Below are 25,381 nucleotides of genomic sequence, written 5' to 3' on the forward strand. Positions count from 1 at the left end.
TTTTTGATCGTTAGTAGGGCCTAATCGATTTTCTCCCCCAAAAAGTGTTGGCCGTCGTAGGGCATGTCCAGTACCTTAGTTTGGACCTCTTGCCGAAAGGATGTAGCCTTAAGCCACCCCTGCCTTCGCAAGACCGCGCCCCTGCTAGCTGTCTGAAGCCGGTCATTGCCACATCTACAGCACAATCGATAATTTCTGATGCCGATGTTTGGCCTTCCTTAAGGAGTGATTGTACTTCTTTCAAGTTATCTGGTAGTTCCGCCAGATACGGGGCAATATCCTCCCACAATTGCCTATTGTAGCGGTCTAGTAGCGCAATGGAATTAGCCAGTTTCACAGTCATGGCCGACGTGGTGGAAAAGCGTTTGCCAATACTGTCAAGCTTCCTGCCCTCCTTGTCCGGTGGAGCTGACAATGGGGAAGCCGGATTCCTCGAGTTCTTTTGTGCTGCCTGGGTAACCACAGAATCTGGCTTGGGATGCCCAGTAGGGCAGGCTGCTGCTGTTGCCTTATACGTCTTGTCCAGCAGAGGAACTACTGCGGAGACCGAGGCAGGTGTCTGCATCAGCTGTTTTCCCTGTTCCCATATGTGCTCAATGATAGGAATTGATCTCGTTTTCCTAACAGGGTCTTTAAAATCATATAGGAAGCAGTCTGTTTCATGGGATTCCATTTTCATGTGGAATCTCGTGGCTGCTCTTTCCACCAAATTGTGAAATCCGCCAATGTCCACTGGCGGTGAGTCCGAGGTAGTGGGTTCAGGTGTGCCCGGAGATGGAGCAATGTAGTCCTCATCGTCCCTATGGTCGGACTGGTCGTCCCGAACCTCTCCCTCTTCTGGTTCTTCGACTTCTTCGTCAGAAGACGGGACATTGTGCACTGGTTCTTTCCTGACGGATCACCAAAGGTAATGGTCTAGGACGTGAGGATGCTGTCGGTCCCGATGTAACTGGATTTGCTTCAGTTGAAGGGGCAGTGGTTGGTTCAGGAAAGCGCTCTTTGTAGTCTTGGATCAAGAACCGTAAGTCCGAAACTATAGACACCAGAAGGCATACCATAGGTGTAACCTCCGTCTGGACATGCGAATGTGCAGCCTCTTCTGTATTAACCATCCCATCTCCCTCTTCATCGGTGCTTTGGCACTTTACTACGAGATCCGAAGGACTGGTGGCCTGTCCGTACTGGTCTTCGTCTGATTCCTCGTCCTGCAGTATATGTGACGGGGGTAGCTTTTGCACCCTACTTGGAGATGTTAAGTCAGGGGTGATTGGTTGTTTCGTGCTCTTTTTCATAGGCAGCTGACAACGGAGAAATCAAGTCCAATTGTTTCCATAGCGTCGACGATGGCGTCGTCGACGGTGTCGTTGTCGACTGAGTTTCAATCGTCAATAATGATAGTTTCGTCGACGGTACCTTTGTCGCCAGTTCCGTCCTCGATGGCGCGCTCGTCGACGAGGTCTTCGTCGCCGTCGATGGTGTTTTCGTCTACGGTATCCTAGTCGACGGTACCTTCTTCGACGGCCCAGTCGTAGATGGTATGCTCGTCGACGATGTCTTCACCGTCGTCGACGACGGCACGCCAGACGACGGGGGCGTCTTTGTCGTTGGTTTTGGCGATGTCGTCGACAGGATCTTCGTCAAGGGCTTTGAAATGAGGATAATCGACGACACAGGCTTACCCGCCGTCGACGATGGTGTAGTTGTTGTCGCCGTTGAGAATGCTGACGGCGCCATCGTCGTCGTCGATGTAGAAACATAGACTGTAGACCCAGTCTTCTTCAGCGCTGAGGTAAGCGCTGACGAAATAGTCGTCGACGACGGCGCAGGCTTCCTGAAGGCAGGAAGCTCCTTGTCAGACGACGTAGATTTTACCTCAGAAGACTTTTTGACAATCTTTTTAGGAGGAACGTCTGTAGGGCTAGGTGGAAGCAACCCTTGGCCTCTTCAAGGATAATTTAGATGAAACTGAAGCCATCTCACTGTCTTCTGAAGACTCCAGGTAGTCTCTGGTTTTCAGCCTGTTCAACCAGAGGAGCAGCCGGCCTTCTCTGTCTTTTAGTGTTATTGTAGAGAATGTTCTACAAATTCTACACTCTTTAGGGCAAGGGTCTCCAAACCGGTCCTGGAGGGCCGGATCCATGCCGGATTTTTTGGATATCCCCATTGAGATACATGTAGCTATTCTAAAAATCTGGCATGGATCCGGCCCTCCAGGACCGGTTTGGGGGACCCCTGCTTTAGGAGAATGGTCTGGATAAAGACAGTATAAGCAGGTTTCATGCTTATCGACGTGGAGCCTCTTACCACAAGAAGAGCAAGCTCTGAAGAGGCCCTTCTGTTGATTAGCCATGTCATATTTATGAAGGAAATATCCAATTTCTGAGAAGAAAAGAGTAAAGTAGGAAATCTGAGGAGAACTCAGGTGGAGACTCCCTAGCACAACGTGCGGTAGAAAATCTGAGAGACTGAGGCTCCTGACAGGAAGGTTCTAGAGGGAGGTGGTAGCTGATTGGCTACCTTCTGGAGTTTGGTCCTTTTTACAAAAGGATATAGATAGGCTACTAAGGCAAGGCCCTTAGGCCTACTTTTCTCTATGTATGTCTATAGGACATTACTTTTCTATGTACCAGAGACTCCCGTCTCGACGACTGGGAATGATTCAGGCATGTGAATCTATGAAAGACACCCATAATACTGGATAAGGTCCGCTTGTGCACCGCCTTTCCCTTCTAAGCGCCCACGTAACCAACAAAGAGTTGGTCATCCACCCGGAACTGGCGTGTGCGATCCAGATAGTAAGAGAGCGCACGTTTTGGGTCCAGACGGTGGAGCCTCTCTTCCTCTTTCGAGGGATGCGGAGGCGGAAAGAAGGTGGGCAAGGTAATGGACTGCCGAATGTGGAAGGCTGTGACAACCTTGGGTAGGAGCGAAGGTCTCGTCCGCAACACAACCTTGTCCGGATGAACAGAGAGGAAAGGAGGTGTAGAAGAAAGAGCCTGGAGCTCACTCACTCTCCTGGCAGAGGTGATGGAAACCAGGAAAGCAGTCTTCAAGGTAAGAAGAAGGAGAGGACAGTTATGGAGCGGCTCAAAGGGAGCACACATTAGATAAGTAAGTACAAGATTCGAGTCCCACTGGGGCATCACGAAGGGAACAGGAGGGAATATATGAGTGATGCCCTTTAAGAATCTGTTGACAATGGGGGACTTGAACAAAGAAGGCTGATCAGGTAGCCTTAGGAAGGCGGAAAGGGCAGAAAGGTAGCCCTTAAGAGTACCCAGGGCAGAGCCCTGCTGGGCAAGAGAAAGAAGGAAGAGAAGAACCTCAGAGAGAGGGGCAGACAGAGGATCCACAGCCTTTGCTGTGCACCATGCCACAAATCTGTTCCACCTGCAGGCGGATACCGACTTTGTGGAGGGACGCCTGGCTGACAGAATGACATTACAGACTTCGGGAGGCAAGTCAAATGGCCTCAACTGTCGCCGCTCAATCTCCAAGCTTGTAGGTGGAGACTGGACAGGTTCGGGTGGAGAACTGTCCCATGCTGCTGCGACAGAAGGTCCTCCTGAAGAGGCAGACGAATCGGGGGATCGACTGACATGCTGAGTAGCTCGGGATACAAGTATCTTCATGCCCAGTCCGGAGCCACAAGGATAACCTGGGCCCGGTCGCGCCTGATCTTCTTCAGCACTCTGGGCAAAAGTGGTATAGGCGGAAAGGCGTACAATAGACCGCAACTCCACTCGCGCCGAAAAGCATCTCCGAGCGAGTGCCGCCTTGGAAATTCCAACGCGCAGAACTGATGACATTGAGCGTTCTCTTCTGTGGCGAATAGATCTAACCAAGGCTCTCCCCACTGCTGAAAGAGGCCTTGCGCGCCGTCCGAGTTCAGACGCCATTCGTGATCCATCATGCACCGTCAGCTGAATTCGTCCGCCCTGGCGTTCAGGGAACCAGCCAGGTGTTGAACCACCAGGGTCACGCTCTGATGTTCCAGCCACTACCAGAGGCGCAGAGCCTCCTGGCATAGGGTCCACGACCCCACCCCGCCCTGTTTGTTGCAGTACCACATGGCGGTGGTGTTGTCCGTGAACACCTGCACTACACTCCCCCGGACAGAGGGGAGGAATGCCTTCAGTGCAAGAAGAATCGCCCGCAGCTCCAAAAGGTTGATATGGAGCCGGGACTCGGCCGGAGACCTGAGGCCTCTGATCTCCGCCTCTCCCATGTGACCTCCCCAGCCCTGGAGGAACGCGTCCGTCACAACTACATGCTCCAGGTGGGGTAGGGAGAGGGATCTGCCACTGACCCATTAGCGGTCTGTGAGCCGCCACCACTGCAGCTGTTTTGCAGTGCCCTCCGAGATCAGGACATGGTCTGACAAGTTGCCCTGATGCTGGGCCCACTGAAACTTCAGGTCCCACTGCAGAGCCCGCATCCGCCACCCGGCGTGATGCACCGGAAGGATGCAGGAGGCCATCAGCCCCAGAAGCCGCAGCGTCAACCTGACCGAGACCCGGGATAAAGGCTGAAAGATCGGAATCAGAGCCTGAATATCCCGAACCCGCTGTTCGCCTGGATAAACCCGAAACTGCGCAGAGTCCAGAACCGCTCCGATGAAAAGGAGCTTCTGAGAGGGACACAGGTGTGACTTCGGCACGTTGATGGAGAACCCCAGCAGATGTAGAAGATCGGCCGTAGTCTGGAGGTGGCTGAAGACTGTCTGGGGCGAGCCCGCCTTCAACAACCAGTCGTCGAGGTAGGGCAAGACTGAAACCCCTAACCTGCGCAGATGGGCTGCGACCACCACCATCACTTTGGTGAACACCCGTGGGGCGCTGGTAAGGCCGAAGGGGAGCACGGTAAATTGAAAGTGCTCGTGGCCTACCGTGAACCTGAGGTAAGGCCGGTAAAACGGGGATGTGAAAATAGGCGTCCTGCAAGTCCAACGCTACCATCCAGTCTCCTGGGTCCAGGGCAGCTAAGGCCAGAGTCAGCATCTTGAACTTCTCCTTCCGGAGGAAGCCGTTGACGTTCCGTAGGTCCAAGATAGTGGGAGTAACAACCACACCCTACTTCTGGCCCAGGAACGCACTCAATGGCCCCCTTGGCCAAGAGGGCCATGACTTCCTCTTGCAGAAGTTGCAAGTGATCCCCCGACACACGTGGAATTGCGGTGACATGGCTGGAGGGGTCCCCTCGAAGGGGAGGGAGTAGCCCCTTCGGACGATTTGCAGCACCCACCTGTCCGATGTGACATTGCTCCAGTGGGAGAGGTGATGGCGAACCCTGCCCCCCACTGGCGTCACATAGACCTGAAAACTCTGACTAGGAAGGTTTTGAGGCAGGTGCTGCGGAGGGTGGTGTGGACTGGCCTCACTGTTGTCCCCGACCGTCGCCAAGGCAGTTCCCACGGCCGCCACCGCGCTGTTGAACATTCTGCGGTGCGTGGCCACGAAAGGAGCGAAAGGCACCCGATTGCTGGCGTGTGGCCGAGAGGCCCAAGGACTTGGCCGTAGCCCTGGAGTTCTTAAAACGCTTAAGCGCATGGTCTGCCCTGTCGCCAAAGAGGCGACGGCCATCGAACGGCATGTCCAGAAGTGTGGCCTGACCATCGGCCGAAAAGTTGGCGGACCTTAACCAGACGTGGCGTCGAACCGCCACGGTCGTTGCCATAGCCCTGCCCAGTGAGTCCGTGGTATCCAGCCCACATCGGATGGAATATCGCGCTGCATCTCGGCCCTCCACAAGGGCTTGGGCGAGTTTAGCCCGGATCTCCGGGCATTGTGGCAGCACGTCCGTGACCGTGTCCCACAGGGTGTGGGTGTAGCGGCCCAAAGACACGCGGTATTGACAGACCGCAGCCCCAAACTCAGGGACGAGAACACTTTCTTCCCGAATTGTTCATATCTCTTGGATTCCCGATCAGGCAGAGCCGTCGAGAATGCGGTCTGGGAAGTAGAGGCCTAGATAACCAGGCTCTCGGGGGTAGGATGGGTGGACAAAAAGCAAGGGTCGCCCGAGGCCGGGCGGTAGCCTCTGGCCACGTTCCTATCCACAGGCGGACCTGTGGCGGGCTTGGACCAAATGCCCACAAGAAAGTCACACAAGGCCTCATTGAACGGTAGTAGAGGCTCACTGGAGCTTGCCTGCAGTTTGAGTACCTCAGTGAGGAGGTTAGTCCTCACGGCCGCGACGGGGAGCTCAAGGTTTAAGGCCTTGGCCGCCCTCGTCAACACTACACTATAAGCAGCCCCCTCCTCCGTAGCCACGGTGGGAGGGGAGACGATCCAGTGTCTGGCAAAGTGTCAATACCACTGGCCTCCCCAAGCTCATATGTTCAGTCCTCTTGAGACTGGCACTCCAGTGCCAGAGGGTCCTCAGACCCCTCCCAGTCACCCTTGTCACCCGTCTCCTGTAAAACAGGTGAAACAGACGTGGCCTCCTCATGGAAATAAAAATCTCCAAAGGCCGTCGGAAGCAGCGCATTTCCGGCGCCACAGTCGGACCGAAGGGAAGATTGGGGACGGCGTCCACAGTGGGCGACGGGGGCTACATCCGCGGGGCCGGCGCCGGTGAGGTTGTGAGGTCGACCGCGACGACCCGGATCCGGAAGCAGATCCGGTGAGGTCCTGCGCGCCGGGACCGAAGTCGCCGGCGGCGTCGGGGCTGAGGCACCCGACAGCGTCGCGGCCGAAGCACCCGACCCGCTAGGGCCTCCAGCCGGGACCGTCGGAAGCGCAGCGGAACCCAAATGAGGAGGGAGGGACCTCATGGCCATGAGGTACCGCTCGATCTCCGGCGACACGCCCAGGGACCCGAAGGTGTCGGGCAGGCGGCGACGCTTGCGACTCCGCCGGAGCCGCGTGGGAGGGGTCACCCAAACCCCCGGCCGCATCGTGCGAGTGTCGGGGTGGGTCGGAGGAACGATGACATCTCTCCGACCTCTTATGCCTCTTATCTGAGGACTTGGATCCCGAGGACCGATGTCCACTCCCGGAGCTGCCATGACTCCGACCCCGCGACCGGTCCCTCGACCTCCCGTGGGATCGGGACCTGGAACGGCGCGGGCCGACTGCCGGGGCTCGAGTCACTTGCGGGACCGCTCCCGCCTAGCTTTAGACGTCAGGGCCTGGCAGTCGGAGCAGGTGCGGTCGTCGTGGTCGAGGCATAAACACTTGAGGCACCGGCGATGGAGGTCGGTAACCGACATCAGTCGGTCGCACCTGGAACAGGGTTTAAACCCGGGCATCCTTACCGGCACCGTAGGAGTCGAAGACTCGAGGAAAGAAATGATCAAAAAGATCAAAAAGTTTAGTTAAAAAAGACTAAGGGGTAGAGCTTCCCCGGATCTGCGCTAGCTGGCGCGGAAAAAAAAACCTGACGTCAGCGCGCATGAGCGGCGTCTAAGTACTCCGACTACATCATTGCGTCGCTAACGACGCCGACGACGGACGCGGAGCCACGGACGACGCCTGCCAGCACGCAGGGGTATTGCTACGCAAAATTTTCCGGATCCAGTCTGACGCTTGGGGATATTCTACAGTAAGGAATCTATCACTAACGTGTCTCTTTCAGATATCTATTATTTCTATGTCGAGCTCCTTTAAGGAGTTTAATAGTCAATTACACATATAATTATAATGTGTGTGGAACTGCATTCATACTAGATTTACTTCAGAAATTCATGTGTCTGCTATTCCTGGCAGCTAAAGCCGACATGGCACTTGTTAACAGTTGTGCCATTCCATCGCACCTTCCTTAAAGACATCTTCCCTAGTAGTTTGGTTTCTTCACAAGCCACTTTACAGTGGCATTATTTTTTAAATTCATAAGGCATTTCACTTCCCCTGGGTCATAGGTTGTGCGAATGTAGCAGACGGCCTTGTAAATAACTACGAAACACACATGCGTAAATACTCCTCGAAGACATCAGAAAAACTAAAAAGATAAAGGGGAAACAAATGCTCGCTGTCCATGTTCAGTATTTTAGATTACCAGACCTGTTTTGTGTATTTAAAGCATGGCAAAGAAACGTATGCCTCTGGATGACAGAAAGAAGCGTGCACATACCTGTAAAAATCCCTCTCTGGGTCACTGTGGCGCAGCTGGAACGGCAACTTCGGGATCTTTGAATCCAAGGGACGAAGGTCATCAGCAGTAATGGAGTAACTGGACGGGGCGGCAGTGGCTCGCTCTCTTCTACTTTGATGCCTTCTGTGGGTTGCGGGTTCGGCGCCTGGCCTGTGGCTATCAGACCGCGCAGGCGCCGGTTGTGTTGGATCAGCTTGATTGTGTGAATGGTCAAGCTGCAGGGCTCCAAGGGGATGTCCAGCATGGTGGCGTGCCGAGGCTTTTTGGTGGAGGGCTGGTGTAATGGAGGATCTCACACTTCCACAGTCCTGAATTCACGCTGCAGCAGATCAAAGGAGCTTCGGCTAGCCTGGCTGGAGGAAGCCGGTATTTCTCCCAAGTATTTCATCATCGTGCCTCTGGTGTTAAAGCATCACATAGGGACCGTGTGAAATGATGAACTATGTGGCCTGTCAGTAACGTTAATACAAAAATACATTTAAGATCTTTCAAACAGATCATTTAATTAGTAGGCTCGAGATGTTCAGATGACAACTTTTCCAGGATTCAAGGCCATCAATTGAACTGTCCTGCATATAGGAACCGCACAAGCTCGCCAATCCGTATTCGGAAGATACCTGTATACCACTAAAAACAAGAAATAATCAATGGAGCTCTTTACAATCGCCTAGCCTTTGAAGTCGGAAGCGTCAAAAACAGCGCTATGTAAAGGGGGGGGGGGGGGGGGCACATTGCAGTAAGCACGGAGAGACAGAGCAAATGGGAGAGAGGCATTGCACAGAGGGGGGAGAGCATTCCTTTGAAGTGAGAAGCTCTCGCCATTGCTGTGGCGGGTCTGATGCGATGATGCAGGCGGCTCGGGGAGCAAATGGCAGGCGCGTGCACGGGCACATGCACTCTGCGTAATCCGCCTGCCAAAGCCCCTTGATCATCTTTCCTGATCCACCTCTATATGTCTCGAGCTGCAATGCGCTTGCGCATTGGCAGGTCAAGACCTAAAAAAGGGGGAAGAAAGGAAAACTGCTACAATCTTTTTTTGTTTACCAAAAACCAGTGAAGGCATGAGAGCTTTTGGTAATCTTTGGGGTAGAGCATTGTGGTCAGAAAATGTAGCATATTTCATGTGAATTAAGATTAAGAAATTGGTGCTATACAGATAAGTTTAAGCAAAGCTCTAATATATTTAGATCATAAAATGTTTTTTCTTTTTTTTTAAGCTCTTTATAATCGTCACAGCAAAATCCATCATTAAACAACTCACTGACTGAGCAAGTAACTTGGAAATCTTGGAAACTGTTGACATCTTTGTTCTGGCGTTAATAGCTACTAATCAACAGGAAAACATGGTGTCATTAACTGGACAAATATCTGAAAGATTGCAGTTTACTTCTGTGGCCTGATGTATGTTCTGTAAATACTGAAAACGGTTGTGGGAGCAAAGCTCCTGGACTTTAGCTCTGGGCAAATGGGTAATCAAGCCAGCACAAAAGGTGCACCCTAAGCGGCGCTGGGGCAGCCGTGTGCAGAGTGCTGTTCTGGCGTTGGGTGCCCCGTTTTTAATGGGGATTTTCGTTTTTGATTTTTAGCTGCAGGCTCGATCCAGGAAGACTTGCAGGAGGAACCAACAGCTTGGCAGGTAAGTGGAGGGCTCAGGGACGTAGGGGAACCTCGGGTTCTGTGCTCCAGGGCGCAGGTCGGCTGGATGCAGGGGTCGAATTTCAGCTTACCGGGCTCCACGAGGTGGGGGAGGGGCTGCAGGCGACGTCAGGGGGTCCTGGAGGGGTCAACCCACGGAGACCTCGGACTCTGAAGCGCTGGGGGACCTCGCTGGGACCAGTGGGCACTCGAACTCGGGCCATAGGCGACAGGTGCAGTGGTGGTGGTAGTGGTAGTGGTAGTTCCAGGCATCTGGTTTCTTTGTCCTTAGAAGGCTCGGAGTTGGGTTTCGTAGTTTCTTTTGAACAGGGCTGCTGTTCACAGGAGATCCTGTCTTTGTTGAAGGCAGTCAGTCCTCCCAGTAGTTCTGGAGATCGCTGGCTGCAGGACAAGACTATTTTTGGCGCAGGATCTCTAGAAACTGCTGACGAGCTGGTAGGGTTGGGGCCAAGTCAGTTGTTCTCTGCAGTCTCCTCTGCTGTGCATCTTTTGTCTTTTTTCTTCCTAGGTTTCAGGAATCTGCCTTCTTAGTTCAGGGCTGCCCCCTAAACACTGTATTTAGGTGGCGTTTTGGGGGTCTCTAGGTCATTAGTCAATGGGCTACTGACCTTAGGGTGACTACACCCTTAGTGTGCTCACCCCACATGGGGGAGTGAGCACAATCCCTAATCCTGATTGGGGAGTGCCTGCAATCCACAAGATTGCGGGCACTGAAGAGGGGGCTTCACCTCGCCTCCCCCACCTGAGGGGTGGAGTTGACAGAGGAGGGCACACCTTCTGGGCTGTCTAGCATTTCCCGCCTGTCTTCCTGCCGAAAAGGAGGGGGGACGGGAAGGGGGCCTGCTCCTATTAGCAGGAGAGGCTGGGGTTTGCATTACAAAGGCTGCCAGGCTCTTGAATCTCCCCTGCCACAGATGGCTCTTTCTGGCCTGGGGGAGGTGTGAACACCTCCGCCCAGGAAGGATTTGTTTCTGGACTCAGGGAGCGAAGGATCCCACCATAGGGGTCCAGAAACATGTGTTGTGGTGGCAGCCTGGTGTGTACCAGTCAGGGAACCCACCAGAGGCTGGTCGTTTTTCAGGGGGCATCTCTAAGGTGCCCTCTGTGTGCATTTTTCATTAAATCTCACACTGGCATCAGTGTGGGTTTAATTTGTTGAGAAGTTTGATACCAAACTTCCCAGTTGTCAGTGTAGCCATTCTGGTGCTGTAGAGTTCGTCATGACAAGCTCCCAGCCCCATATAGTATTAATGGCAGCACTGCACTTACAAATTCTAAGAAAGGACTTAGACACTGTAGGGGTAAAGGGCTCACGCCACTGGCATAGGGCACCCAGCTAGAGGGTTGACTGATCTGTGCCAGAGCAGTGGGTTGTAGGCATGGCACACAGGGATGTGTGCCATGTTGACTCTTCACTTTGTTCTGCACCAAAACATGCAGACTGCAAAGGTAGTCTGTGTGTGTAAAGGTACAGGGCCTCTAAGGGTGGCACAATAAGTGTTGCAGCCCTTGGAGGTCTTCCCCGGTCACAGTGCCCTGGATACATGTGGTACAATTTACCTGGGTCTCATATATGTCCAGAGATACCAATTGGGTTACTTTTGGGGAAAGAAAACAGGCCCTGGGAACCTGATTAGCAGGGACCCAGGGTACATCAAGTCAAAGTGCATCAGTACTCTGGCAAAAAGTTGGGGGGTGTGATTAGCCCCCACCGGATTGTTTTACAAGAACTGCCTGGCCCGGAACATCGAGGGTTAACGAACCCGGAGACCTCTTCCCTGCAGAAGAGCCACAGCCAAATGGGAAGACCGGAGAGGAGAACCCGGAAGACGTCGGCAGAGAGGAGGAAGACGCGCAAAATCGGACGTGGACTAGTAGAGACCAGGACCTTCCAGAGGATTACAGCCCAGCCGAAACAGACGAGGACGACGCTGCAGAAGGGGAGGCCGAGTCGTGGTCCGAAGATTGGTGGACACCCCCGGAGAACGCCCAAGTGCCGCCGTAACTCTGGAGAGTTACGGCTTTCACAGTGTGTGAATCAGGCGAAGGGGTTGGGGCAGGAGAACGTTACGGGCTGGCGTGTGGGGTTTGCAGTTATTTTTTTTGCTGATTCCTTTGTTTTTCTCCTCTTTTCCGTTTGGGAGGAGGGGGGAGGTGTTTCTTTGTTTTTTTCTCTCCTTCTTAAAGTTGACCTCCAGCGTGTGAGAGTGGGTTACCGAACTTTAGTGATTCATGTCCCTAAAGACGTTCGTAAGCCTCGCGCTCCCTGTTGTGTTGCAAACACCACACGCAAGTTTAGGTCCTGAAGAAAGGACCGGTGAAAAGAATCTTTTCTTAGTTTGAACCCCTCTTAGTTTAAACCCCTCTTGTCTTTATCTGCCTATGCACATACCCAATCCTAAATGCACCTGGGAATCTCTAAAAACCTTTGGTGGTGGCACTCTTCTTAAACAGACCCCCGACAGTATTACTTACCGTCTGTATCTTCTCTCTCTACACGCTACCCAGGGGAATGTCACCAACACCCACCTTGAGAGAAGATCACCAGAGGAAGATAACCACCATCCCAGAAGACGCATCCTTGGAAGACAAACACCTACTTTATCTCATTTGTTTAATTTATGCACAACCCTTAAATAAACGCCACAATAGATCCACGCATAAGACCTCTTAGTTCTTTTTCCGCCCATCCCTCTCACATCGGATTACTGCAACAGATACAATCCACTTTCCTACTCGGCTGAAAGATCAGAATCCTAGCCCGAATATCTCAGACTCGCTGGTCGGGAGGATAAACCCAAAACTGCATCGTGTCCAGAAAAGCTCCAATTAACAGGAGCTTCTGAGAGGGAGTCTGGTGTGACTTCGGCATGTTGATGGTGCACCCCACCAAATGCAGGAGGTCGGCCATAGTCTGGAGGTGGGAGACGACAGCCTGAAGACTCGAACCCCCGATCTGGGCAGATGAGCTGCGACCACCACCATCACTTTCGTGACCACCCGAGGGGCACTGGTAAGGCCAAAGGGGAGCACGGTAAACTGAAAGTGCTTGTGGCTCACCATGAACTGCAGGTAACGCCGGTGGGCCGGCAGGATGGGGATTTGAAAATAAGCATCCTGAAAGTCCAACGCTACCATCCAGTCTCCAGGGTCGAGGGCAGACAGGACACTTCTCCTTCCAGAGGAAGCGGTTGACGTTCCTGAGACCCAAGAAAGGACCCAGGCATATGTCCTTCTTGGGCACTATAAAGTAGTGGGAATAGGAACCACGACCTACTTCTGGGGCATGAACTCGCTCGATGGCTCCCTTGGCCAAGAGAGCCGTAACCAACATGTGATGGTGCTGAGGTGACTCGCATGGAGGGTTAGTCTCGAAGGAGAGGGAGTGGCCCCTTTGGACTATCTCAAAACCCACCTGTCCGACGAGATGGTGGGCCAGTAGGGGAGGCGAATCCTGCCACCCACTGGTGATTGGTGGCGCTGAAAGGTCAGACCAGGTGGCTGCTGCAGTGGGGGCTGTGGTGGACTGGCCCGCTCGCTGGCCCCCAGATCCGCCGATGTGGTTCCCACACCCTCGGCCGCGAAGAGGCTGAACAGCTTGCACCGAACTGTGGCTCTGGGCAGGAAGTGGGGGGCACCCCTTCCGTAGCCACGAGAGGGGTGAAAAGCAAACTGAGCGGGCGGGTGGTGGAGAAGCCCAAGGACTTGGTCGTACCCAGAGAGTCCTTGAAGCGCTCTAGCAAGTTGTCTGCCTTGTCGCCAAACAGGCGACTGCCATCAAAGGACATGTCCATAAGGGTAACTTGGACATACCCTGAAAAACCAGTCGACCTTAGCTAGGCGTAGCGTCAAAGGGCTACCGATGATGAAAATGTCCTGCCTAGTGAGTGGGCAGTGTACAGTCAACAGCGAATAGTAAACTTGGCTGCGTCTCTCCCCTCGGCAACTGAACAGGAGAGTACGGCCCGGGCCTCCTAAGGGCACTGGGGCAGCCCCTGCGCCACTGTATCGCACACAGAGTGGGTGTAACTGGCCAACAGACATGAAGTGTTTACCGACTGCAGTCCCTAGCGGGAGGAAGAAAACTTCTTCCCAAGATGGTCCAGCTTTTTGGATTCCCTATCAGGTGGTGCGTTAGGGAATGCGCCTTTGGACCTGGAGGCTTAGACCACCAAGCTCTCAGGAGAGGGTTGTTGGGAGAGGAAAGAGGGGTCTCCTGGAGCCGCGCAGTCATCATCCTATCCACAGATGCCCCTGTGCTGGACCTGGACCAGATGCCCAAAAGGATGTCAGTGAGAGCTTCATTGAACGTCAGCAGGGGCTCCGAAGAGCTTGCTGCCGGTTGAAGTACCTTTGTCAGGAGATTAGTCCTGACTTCCGCCTTAGGTAGCTCAAGGTTGAGAGCCTCGGCAGCCCTACGCAACACCACTGCATGAGAAGCTCCCTCGTCTGTAGCCACGGCAAGAGAAGACAACATGCCAAGGTCTGGGGAAGTATCCAGCCAATGGCATCCACCAACTCCTCTCACCAGCCCGGATAATATTCTAACTAGTCAGGGTGGAACAGGAGCACAAAAGTACCCATGGGTGCCAGAACCGGCATTGATCCAGCTCCCTGTCCGTATTGGGGTGGAGCCGGGGTCCACGCTAGCTGGGGACACAACCGGTGTCGGCTGCAGACGTGGTGCCTTTAGAATCTGCGTCTGGGGGCGTTTGGTCAGGTCGACGGGCGCAGATCCGGATGCAGGCCTAGATTCAAGGGGACCCTGCAGTGCCGGGCCGAAGCCGCCAGCGTCGAAAACCCAGGGCACCCAGCTGAGGTTGCGGGACACGAAGGCATGCCTGCGGAGTCATACAAAAAACAGCTTAGAGGTCTTTTAGTTTTCCAGAATTACTGGGCGCACTTCCTAGGTGGACGCAAGGTAATATATTAAAACGGTAGTCAGTTTAGGCAATGAGGCGAGCGGTAATACCTCTGAACCACTCCAAGAAGGACCAGCAAGCTGATCCACACAACAGAAAAAACAACTATGCCCCTGCACTATAAACATTCAATGAGTGAATAGTAATAGTGTAAGTTTTTTTAGGAAAATAATGAAGGCATTAGGACAAATCTAAACATTTAGTGAATCTCCGAGAATGAGTATATATGCATGGAGATACATAGGTGGAGAAACAGTCTGTTCTTGGTGTAGTCACTTCTGTTTATTGTTCCATTTCAAAAGCCAACACGTGTTTCATCGCAGGGAACAAACTGCGAATCTTCAGGGCTTGATTGAAAAAACTATTGGACTAGATACATTCCATCCGGATGTCTAATCCTCAATCACTTTTATGATAATGAAATTTTGGGGAGATGGCCGGTCAGTGTGCAGACTCTGTTCAGTGTCCTTGTAGGAAAACGATAGTGGTGAAAGTTCGTTATGCAAAAGCCCAGTCCGGGCGTTGCGGTCCGTTCGTGATACACGGCGCCGGGAAACCAAGAGAGGGAGATCAACATAGGTGAACTGCCTACGTGGACAAAACGGCGCACCCGCCTATCCACAAACGTATTTCTCCTCCCGGTTGTCACCTCACTCGGGAATTAACGAGATTTCGCACAGCCCGATCTAATAATTTTGGAAATCCGAATTTAGGATTCCACGCAACGCCCGGACTGGGCTTTTGCATAACGAACTTTCACCACTATCGTTTTCCTACGAGGACACTGAACAGAGTCTGCACACTGACCGGCCATCTCCCCAAAATTTCATTATCATAAAAGTGATTGAGGATTAGACATCCGGATGGAATGTATCTAGTCCAATAGTTTTTTCAATCAAGCCCTGAAGATTCGCAGTTTGTTCCCTGCGATGAAACACGTGTTGGCTTTTGAAATGGAACAATAAACAGAAGTGACTACACCAAGAACAGACTCTTTCTCCACCTATGTATCTCCATGCATATATACTCATTCTCGGAGATTCACTAAATGTTTAGATTTGTCCTAATGCCTTCATTATTTTCCTAAAAAAACTTACACTATTACTATTCACTCTTTGAATGTTTATAGTGCAGGGGCATATTTGTTTTTTCATGCCTGCGGAGTCAGGTTGCCCAAAGATGGCATGCATCGCTTTGTAGAAACTCCGAAGCTGGGCAGGGGTCGCTCCGGGTCCTGGGAAGGGAGGGAAACTCTGAGTCGACCCAGTGGGCTCAGCAGGAGTATGCCGCGGGAGGGGCACCACCCCACATCCCTCATCGCATCGGCCAACTGACAGGGAGAAGTTAAAGAGAGACAATGCTTTTTCGACTTCTTATGCTTCGACTTACCTGAGGAGTGCGAAGACTTAGAAGAGGACTGGTGGTGGCTCCTCGACCTCCCACGTGACCGGGATCTCGAGCGGCGTGGAGCAGACTGCTGTTCCTAGCTTTTGGGACCGCTCCCGTAAAGAACTCTGATTCATGGTCCACCAGTCGGAACACAACTTGGGAGTCCGGGTCGGGTTCCAGGCAAAACAGGCACACGTGGTGCCGATCAGTCACAGACATCCTCCCTTTGCAGGAACCGCAAGCCTTGAAACCGGGCATCCCCAACATGCACCAGGAGTCGAAGACTCAAAACGACGTCGACAAAAGATGGCAAAAAGTCAGTCAAAAAGTGACTGGAGGTACTGCTCTCTCCGGATCTGCGCTGGCTGGGGCGGAAAAAGAAAGAACTGACGTAGGCGTGCGATGTCAGCGATTAAGTAGCTACCGCAACGTCATCCTGGCGATCACGACGCCAACGACGAACGCAGAGCCAACCGATGCCACCTTTTGACACGCAGGGGTAGTGCTGACGAAAAATTCTGCGCATTCAGTCTGACGCCTGGGGGTAATTCTAAGGTAAGGAATCTATAACCAATTCTCTTTCAGATACTAGCGTCCAGGCTGAGTGGCTTCTAGCGAGCTGCCACCACCAGACATGTTTCTGGACTCCTGGGTAGAGGGCCTGCTGCTCTCCGGGGTCTGAAACCATGCACATTCTGGGACAAGGTGCCAAGTCTACTCACCCAGGATGGGCAGGGTTCACGAAGGGGAAGCTTCAAAGGTTTGCCGCCTTTGTGAGCTACCCCAGTCCTTTGCTGCTTCCTGTAATTCGAACCTGCATTCAATTGTAAAACATTGAATAAGATTTTGCAAAGCATTTATTTCCATTTACCTGCACCAGGCTTGGTTTGGTCCTAAGAAATAGGATAACTTAATATCTTTGATACAAACAAATTAGTCTTGAGTTCAGTCTTTGTGTGAGACATCATTTGCTGCCTGAGTGTGTACAACACATGCTTAACACTACCCTCTAATAAAGACTTACTGCTCGCCCACACGACAACAAATAGAGGGCAAGGTGCTATCTACTTTTACCTCTGGGGTTGCACTGGACTCTGTACACACCATCTCATTTTGGTACAGTATATACAGAGCCAGCTTCCTACAATGTGCACTTATTTTTTTGGGACTGGAAACCATGAAATTTCTAAAAGAAAAAAGACAAAATTTGCGATGACAGATCTCAAATATATGCACCAATAATCTACCATTATGAATATCAGAGAGAGTTCCACGGTTAAGAAATTGAGTTTACTAAATAAAGAGTACACATACTATTTCAACTTTAATTCTCTCCTAACGTACAGCTAAGTGGTGGAAAAGTAATAACATCTAATTTAAGGCTTCAAAGAAAGCACACTATTTTAATTTTTACAAAACTAATATAAATTATTAGACCAATTTGTGATAAAAAAAAACAGCTTATCACAAGGATTCATTACTTCAGAAATATTTTGCCAATGGAGACCTACTTGATTTCTGTAGTCTTGCTGACTTTTTCCATGCTCTTTAGGCTCTCAGGAGAACGAAGCTGAAATCTGCAGCTGTCATTCATGTTCCAAACCGATTCCATTAAGACACCAACTTTAGGAATTCCAGCACTAACTGAAAAAGCAACTGCTCCAGCATGATAAAGTGGATTATTTCTAAGGCACACCTGTCAAATGAAAATAATTTATATGCTTAAATTAGAAACGGACATGCTGTTAGAATTCATTACAGTGGCAGAATTAATTACAGTGGCAAACTGCTATTATCTATGAGAGAGGTTTCAGCAATACACTAAAGGCAACTCATTCCTGTTCTAATAAACAAATCACATTTATACACAAACGCTGAAATGCGCTTTGCTGAGGCGAGCTAGGTGCAAAGGGGTAGGGTGTTGTCTCCACGTTCTTTCCGTCCGTCTAAGTGAGCGTCCTTCATTATTAAGCTCAGAATTGAACCATGATTTGGAAGTAATGGTTCTTTGGTTTTTAAGCTTCAGCGGGGCCAGGAGGTCCAGGGTATCCACGACTGCTTTGTTGTAGTGTTCTGTAAGCTCATTCGCGTTCAGTGAAGGAGGGATGGTGAGAAGTTGGGCATGGAGTCTGGATTCCAGTAAATCAGGGGGGATATTATTAAGATTTCTGGACAGTTTCATGGGTTTAATGATTTTCGTGGGAGGAGGGATGGCAGAGACCGCTATAGAGAACAGAATGAGATGATGGTCGGACCAGTCGATGGGAACGATGTTGGATAGGAGGGCTAAATCTTTGCTTGTAAAGATGGCATCTAGGATTGCTCCTTTGGAATGGGTCGAAGATTTACAAAGTTGCTCGAGGTTATTGATCTCGAGAAGGTTGGATAGGAGGGTGATAGAGGGGTTATTGGTCTCATTCCAATGGAGGTTGAGGTCTCCCAGAAAAATGTTTTGGGAGTCGGAAAGTGATGATTGTGTAAGAAGGTCGGATAGCTCATCAACGAAGGGATGTGTATTGCCGGGAGGGTTATATATGTTGTGAAGGCGAATGGGTTGGGAGCCGTGAATTTTGAGTTCAGCTTCGAGGAATTCAAGGGTGGAGTAATTAGTGTTATTGACAAGGGAAAGTTGTAATTCCTCTTTGAAGATGATGGCAACACCACTGCCTTTTCGGATGGGCCGGTCTTTTCTTAGAATAGAGTAGCCTGTAGGGGCGAGGAGGTCAAGGATGCTTGTTGAGTGGTCATTGAGCCAGGTTTCCTTTAGGAACGTGATGTCGATGGATTCACTAAGAATAGTTTCAGAGATTTCAATGGCATGTCGAACAGCGGACCGACAATTGACAAGCATGCAGGAAAGAGGTTTAGGGGGAGTGGAAGGGAGTGGAAGGGAGTGGATGGAGGTGAGTTGGGGAGGTGGCCTAGGTGAGCGGGGAGTTCGGCTAGTCCCCAATATGACAGGGATGCTGGAGACAGGGGGAGGCTGGATATTAGTGGGTGAGCAGCGAGGGTAGGATTTGAAGAGGTCTAGGATCTCCATAGGTGAGAGGGGGCAGGCGGTGCAGAGAGGTCTGTGTGCGCGGCAGTGTAGAGGAGTTGTGCAAAAAGGTTTGGGGGTAGTGGGATTAATATGTCTGGTGTGAGTGGTGTTTATCCTGAGTGGGAGGGCTCCGTTTTTGCGGAAATAGAAATCAGATCTAAGATGAGCGAGATCTCTAGAGAGAGTGGCAAGAGTGCGTTCAATGTTGTCAAGAGAGTTAGATATAAGACTAAGGTGGGAAATTGGCGAAGGTGGAGGGAGCGGCACGGGGGTGTTCATAGTAGGGCAAGAGGAGAGGCATGGAGGGGGAAGGTGGGTATATGGCCATAAGAGGTGAAGGAGGGGCAGGATTGTTCGGAAGTAGGGTGAAGGGCGGGTCGGGATGGTGGGAGTTATGAGTTTCAAAGGGACAGAGGATGGGTCTAGGGGAGGAGGTGTAGGGGCTATTCTGGAATAGAGTGCGAGACGGTTCGGGGTGGTGGGTGCAATGAGTTTCAGGGGGGGAGAGGCTGGGTTTAGAAGAGGAGGAAAAGGGTGGGGTCAGAGGAGGAGGGGAAGGGCACGGAGAGTCCGTAAGGTGGTGGGGGTTAGCACACGTGGCGTGGGTAGTGAGGTATGAGGGAGGGCAGGTCGATGTGCAGGGGATTGGGAGCTGCGGGAGTAGGTAGGTCCTGGGGAAGAGGAGAGACCGTGGGAGTGGGAAGGGCCAGAGGGCTGAGCGGGGGAGTGGAGGTCAACAATTGTATGGCATTGTTGGACGTGGACATGGTCAGCAATTGAATGGCATTGTTGGACACAGACATGTCTGCGGAGGGGAGAAGAGGATAAGGGAGAGGGGTTAAAGTGGAGGGAAAAGGGTGAGAGGGGGGAAGGTTGTTGGTGGAATTGTGAAGTTCGATGGTCAACAATTGTAAGGCATTGTTGGACGTGGGCATATCTGCGGAGGGGAGTATAGGATGAGAGAGAGGGGTTAAAGAGGAGGGCAAAGGATGAGAGGGGGGACTTGTAAAGTTGGATTGTCAGTGATCTGAAGTTAAATTCAAAGGTGTTGAGGTGGGGAACGGCAGCTTGGATGAGGATGTTACCGGTTTTAAAAATGGAGATGTCGATTTCCCCAGGAAAGGTAGGAGAGGGAGTCGTGGATAGTTTGTGGCCAGGGGGGATTTTGAGGCACTTCGTGACTGGGAGAGATTGTAGGAAAGTGCTTTTCCATTTAGAGGGGCGTTTGGAATAGAAAATGTAGTTGGTAATAATAGGGGAGGTGAGGCTGTAGTAGTTGTCAACGATGAGTGTTTCAGGGTTAAGGATGAGAAGGTTGTGTTTGAATTATTTTTTTTGGGTATATTTTGAGAGATTAGGGGGTAGAGAATGGACCACAAGTTTGGGCCGTGTTTGGATAGATGCAGGGGAGGCATAGTAGGGTTGTGAGGAGAAGGCACTAAGAGGGAAGAGAGGGAGGTAAAAGGGGGTGTGGCAGGCTGAGGAAGGAGTGGGAGGTAAAGGGGGGTGAAGGAGGCGGTAGTAGGAGGAGAGGAGGGGAAAAGGAAAGGGAGGAGTGGAGGACCAGAGTGAGAGAGGAGGGTATGAGGAGGCTAGGGCAATAAGTAAGAAAGAACAAAGGAATCAGGCTGGTAAGGGGGGGCTAGGGTGAGGGAGTCTCCGCAGATTGAGAGGCAGCAGTCGGAGTTTTCACAGATATTAAAACACGGCAGTCAGGGTAAGCACCAGCGTAAGGGGAGGTGGGGAGAAAAAATCCACAAGCTCGGATGCAACAGCCTTGCCAGTGAGAAACCCCGTCAGGGCCAAGTAGGGGGGCTTATAACAGAGAGGAAAAGGGGGCCAGGGGGCAAACACCCTCATTCTTACCCCTCGTGAGCCTGAGGTGAATTCAGAGTGTGCTACCAATTTGTAACCCCAGTGGTTCATCGCCTTACATGCCGCACCTACCAGGTGCGTTTCCTGCAACAGTGCCACTGCTGGTGCTTTACGCCTCAGGTATTGTAACACCTGTCTCCTTTTAATTTTATCCCCCAGGCCGTGTACATTCCAAGTGATCAGCGTCACTGGAGACACTAAGGATCTTGGAGGGTCCCCCCCTATCCTCTCCCATGTCAAGTATTGCAGTGTCTGCAGCCAGTCGGTAGTAATAGTTCCTTGAGGTCCCTATGTCGCTTGTCCTTAAAGCATCCAGCTGCCCATACCTCATCATGCCTTTGTCCTGAAAACAAAAACAACATAGCAAGAATACAGAAAAACCCCTGTCGCCCTACCCATCCCCCTCCCTGCTCGACGGATTCAAAACTACCCGCATCCCCAACTTAGCAAGGCGCTTAATGCCCATCCCAATACTTCAACGTGTGGGGGGGAAGAGAACAGTGCCTCTGCTTCACCTTAGGCCGATGCAAAAGAAACTTTAGCAATCAAATGCCCTCCAGTAGGGTATATAGTCAGTAATGGTGCGGAGAAGTTCTGTATGAAATGTCCCACGAACTACACATCAGTTCTCTTACTTTACCCAGCATACAAAGTACCTGTAAGTAGTGAGGGTAGGTCCCACACCAATAGTCCGCCTCACCTCTTTAGAGGAGCTCATACTATATTGGACGCCGTTCTGAAAGGGCAAGTGTCTGGCAACAAGTCCCATCTGTCACCACATGCAAGTTTGAATCTTCCTACAGTTCCAGGAAGGTATTACTCACTCCTACTCCAGTGTTCCCTGCTGTTCGTCCTGATGTGGGTTTCGGCGGCCACAGTCTTCCTGCCTTGCGCCACCCATCCAGCCATTCCTGTGCCTCCTCAGGCGTGGAAAAGAACCATGTCTTACCCTCCGACTCCACTCTCAGTTTAACAGGATATAACAATGTAATTCAGTTCTCTTTCTCGGAGCTCCTTTTTCACCTCAAGGAATCCTCGGCGCGGTTTTGTCACTGCCGCCGTATAGTCCGTGAAGATCGTAATTGCAGCATTGTCAATGCGGATTGGGGGGGGGCCTGCCGAGCTGGCTGAAGGATTACATCACGATCTCTGACGTTGGATCGGACATGGAGGGACCCCCCGGCCTGGGTCTGCCGCCTGGGACCCGGTGCGCGCGCTCCACTGAAAAGAACTTGGATAATCCCTTTGGCTGCAGACGGGTGGTCACTAAATCCTCCACAAAGATCGAGGGCCTGTCCCCGTCGACTCCGGTACGTCAATAAGGCGGATGGTATTCCGTCTCGACCACCCCCCCTGATTCTCGAGGCGGGCCATCAGGAGTTTGTTGTCTCCCTCCAACTGTCTCACCTGTTTGAGAGTGGAGGTGTCGGAGGTCAGGGCGGCCGTCGTTTCCACTTCAGATAATTTAGTGGACATCTTATTAAAGTCAGCTCGGATCAGTGCAAGATCAATTGCCAGAGATCCGATCCTAGTGTCCACTTTATTGAGGGTGGCCATAATGTCCTGTAGGGTAACTTCTTGCGAGGTGCCACCAGCCGCCCCCGTCGTCGATGGGCCCTCTTTGTCAGGGGCATCCCCTTGAGATTTTGTAAATGCAAATTTGTCCAGCTTTGCCTGGTTAGTCCCGCGCCCTGATCTGTTATTCATTATGGCACTCAGGAGAGGTGATCCGCTTATTGCAGGGCTTACGTAAAGTGTGTCCTGTGAGTCAGGCCGGTGCGGGTATGCCAGGAAGGTCAGGTCCTCTCAGCCCAGCAGTTGGAGGGGGCCCCAGCCGCCACACCTCTCTGCACGCAGTTTATCGATCGACCTGCACCTCCTTGAGGCAGTACTCAAATTGCTGTCCAGGGCCCCAGGCCGCATCCGCCACCCGATGATGTGAGGGGCAGACCCTGTGCGACCACCCCTTTGGATCCCTAATCACAATCCTGCACTCTCTGGGGAAAAGTATCGTCTATGGCGGTGTGGCCGCCCTCCGAGGTGAGGCACCCCTGGGCCCACCCCGAATGCCGGGCTACCTTGGCCCTCTCAGTTTTGGTGCTGTGACTTTGGGGCGCCCACGGGTGCCAGGCAGCCCCCCTGGCACAGCCTGGCACGTTCGCTCGCTGCTGCAGATTGTCCCTTCGTCCCCTTGGCACGGGCCCCAGAGTGTTGCAGCTGTTTACCCCCGTTCCTACCTGGTCACACAGCCTTTATTAGGAGGGGGGGGGCTCTCTTCCATCGCCTCCCGGGGCTGCAATTGCGTCGTCCGCACCTAGTAGGTCCTACCATTCACTGTCGCTGCCAGGCCCTGGTCCGGCGACCCTGCTCGCAGGCTCTCAAAATGGCGGCCGGTGTAGCTCCCCCACTGCCACCCCGGCTCTGGGTTCTCAGTCAGCTGTGCAATGAAGGCGGTCTGTGTGGGACCGTGGCCCTGGCTCCACTGCCCAGTCTCTTTTTAGGGCTGGGGTACGATCCGGAGGTTGGGAGGGGGCCGCGCCTCCTCCAGCGACTCTACTGCACCTCTCTGAGCCGAACTCCTGGTCCCGCTCCTCGGCCGCCGGCTCCACCCGAGGCCCCGGTCTCCCAGCTGCCAGAGGTCGCCTGATGTCTTTTGCTGCCACAGCCCTTCGGACGCTCAGATTTTTACCGGAGGACTCCTGGTAGTCGCCCGATGCCTTCCGCCTGCCTTTTCGGTGTATTTCAGGGCACAGTGATTGCCGGATCAGTAGTCGGATAAATTAGGCCCGGGTTTGAAGCTCAGAGCTTCCCTAGGCTGCGGCCATTTTCTACGGCTGCTAGCCACTTCCCCATGATATGTATTTTTAATGTTTGTAAAGCCTAGCGACACCGCTGCTGCCCTCGAATCCCTTTTTCGCACTCAGACAATGCACAGGGGACTGCATGTTGTGAAAGGGCAACTGATAATATGTATACAATCATTGGCATCCCCAATGCAAAATTGATTAATCAATCAATATCAGGCTGCAGGTACCATTGTCCAACTATGATGATGTGTGTTCTTACACTATACATAAACATAAAACGGCATGATTAATTGATTGTATGTATGATCATATAATCCTTGTTTACCCATGGTTGTTATAATATTGTCAAAACCATTATATTCTGTGGTTGTCCTATCTTTGGCGAGCATCGTGTTTAATTTTTACTCTACCATACCTCCTCTAACATCCATCTTACTGCAGCGTAATCTCTGACTTAATCCAGGCCCGTATGAGCATCTGCTCAGCCCAGCCACGCCCACCGACCAGCCATTGGCTGTTGACTAGGCGAGCCCCCTAGCTCCCATCCAGCGCCTGCACCGAGCGGTGCACGCACTTTCTCTACAACTAATGTGAGCTCATCTGAGACAGCTCAGTGTCTTTGAGCTTTATCACCAGATCACTCAGGTAAGTGCCCAGCGGGCACTTCTAACACCGTGGTTTCTCTTCTCTAATCACGTCCTTTCCGAGCAGTCTCCTAATGGAGAACGCAGACTTGTAACCCACCTAGCCATCTAACTAAGTATGACGCTGTCTTCTCCCAATTTAAATGGGCTGTATTTTAAACGGGCATTCACGATTATACCGCCCCCGGAGCCGTTTTCTTCCATGTCCGTGTTTCACGTAAGCCATATCCTTGCATTGTCTCCCAATGCTTGATTTAATGACGCCCCCCCTTCTTTCTTTTAGATGCCACCAGCGTTTTTCCCTGCTACACGATGTCCCATGAGGACAAGCAGGGCCCTCGCTTATATACATTCTTAAATGCCACACCTTGCTCTTCCTGAAGTTAACATCCCTTCTTCTTTCAGACTCGGCCTCATTCGTATTAATCCGCGTCTCCTTCGGGCGATACCTTCCCATTTGCACTGTGAGTATACCATACTTGGGATTCCCCATACGTTGCCCATCCCTCGCTGGACATTATTGCCATTTAGTTATTCTTTTCCTTCTAGTCACCTTGGAGCCAGAAGTGAGCCCCTTTAGGATTGAACAGTGTCTGTCTTTCCTTTCACACAAATAGGTACCATGTTCATCTACCTACCTTTACGTTGCACCACATTCCATGATCATTACCAGAGACTGAATAATACTTATCCTTTATAGGTGCTCCACTGTCCTGATGAAGACCCCGCTGTGAGGCAACCACCTACCCTCTTCTCTACTGGGGTCGAAACGTAGACCATGCTACTCAAATCTACATGCTCATTGAAATTAAATGTATTGAACTCACATGTAAACTTGAGCAATGTATATATACGAACTTACCAACCATGCATAGGCTGTGAAGGTCTATTTGTAAACATTGTGCATTTTATACCATGTCACAAACACCTTTACCCTGTCCCCCACTTGAACTC

The 25,381-nt window shown here is 51.8% G+C and overlaps 1 protein-coding gene across 18 annotated transcripts in view; it reads right to left on the minus strand.

Annotated features, from left to right (window-relative positions):
* UBR5 (ubiquitin protein ligase E3 component n-recognin 5) overlaps positions 1 to 25,381 on the minus strand; it is a 2,064,863-nt gene that overhangs the window by 1,570,509 nt on the left and 468,973 nt on the right. For all 18 annotated transcript variants that reach the window (XM_086966085.1, XM_086966077.1, XM_086966080.1 and 15 more), the window contains one exon: positions 17,573 to 17,757. In XM_086966085.1, the coding sequence (XP_086822211.1) occupies positions 17,573 to 17,757 (185 nt within the window). The remainder of the gene's footprint in view (positions 1 to 17,572; positions 17,758 to 25,381) is intronic.

The sequence above is a fragment of the Lissotriton vulgaris genome, chromosome 4_1 (genome assembly GCF_964263255.1).
Source record: "Lissotriton vulgaris chromosome 4_1, aLisVul1.2, whole genome shotgun sequence".
NCBI lineage: Eukaryota > Metazoa > Chordata > Amphibia > Caudata > Salamandridae > Lissotriton > Lissotriton vulgaris.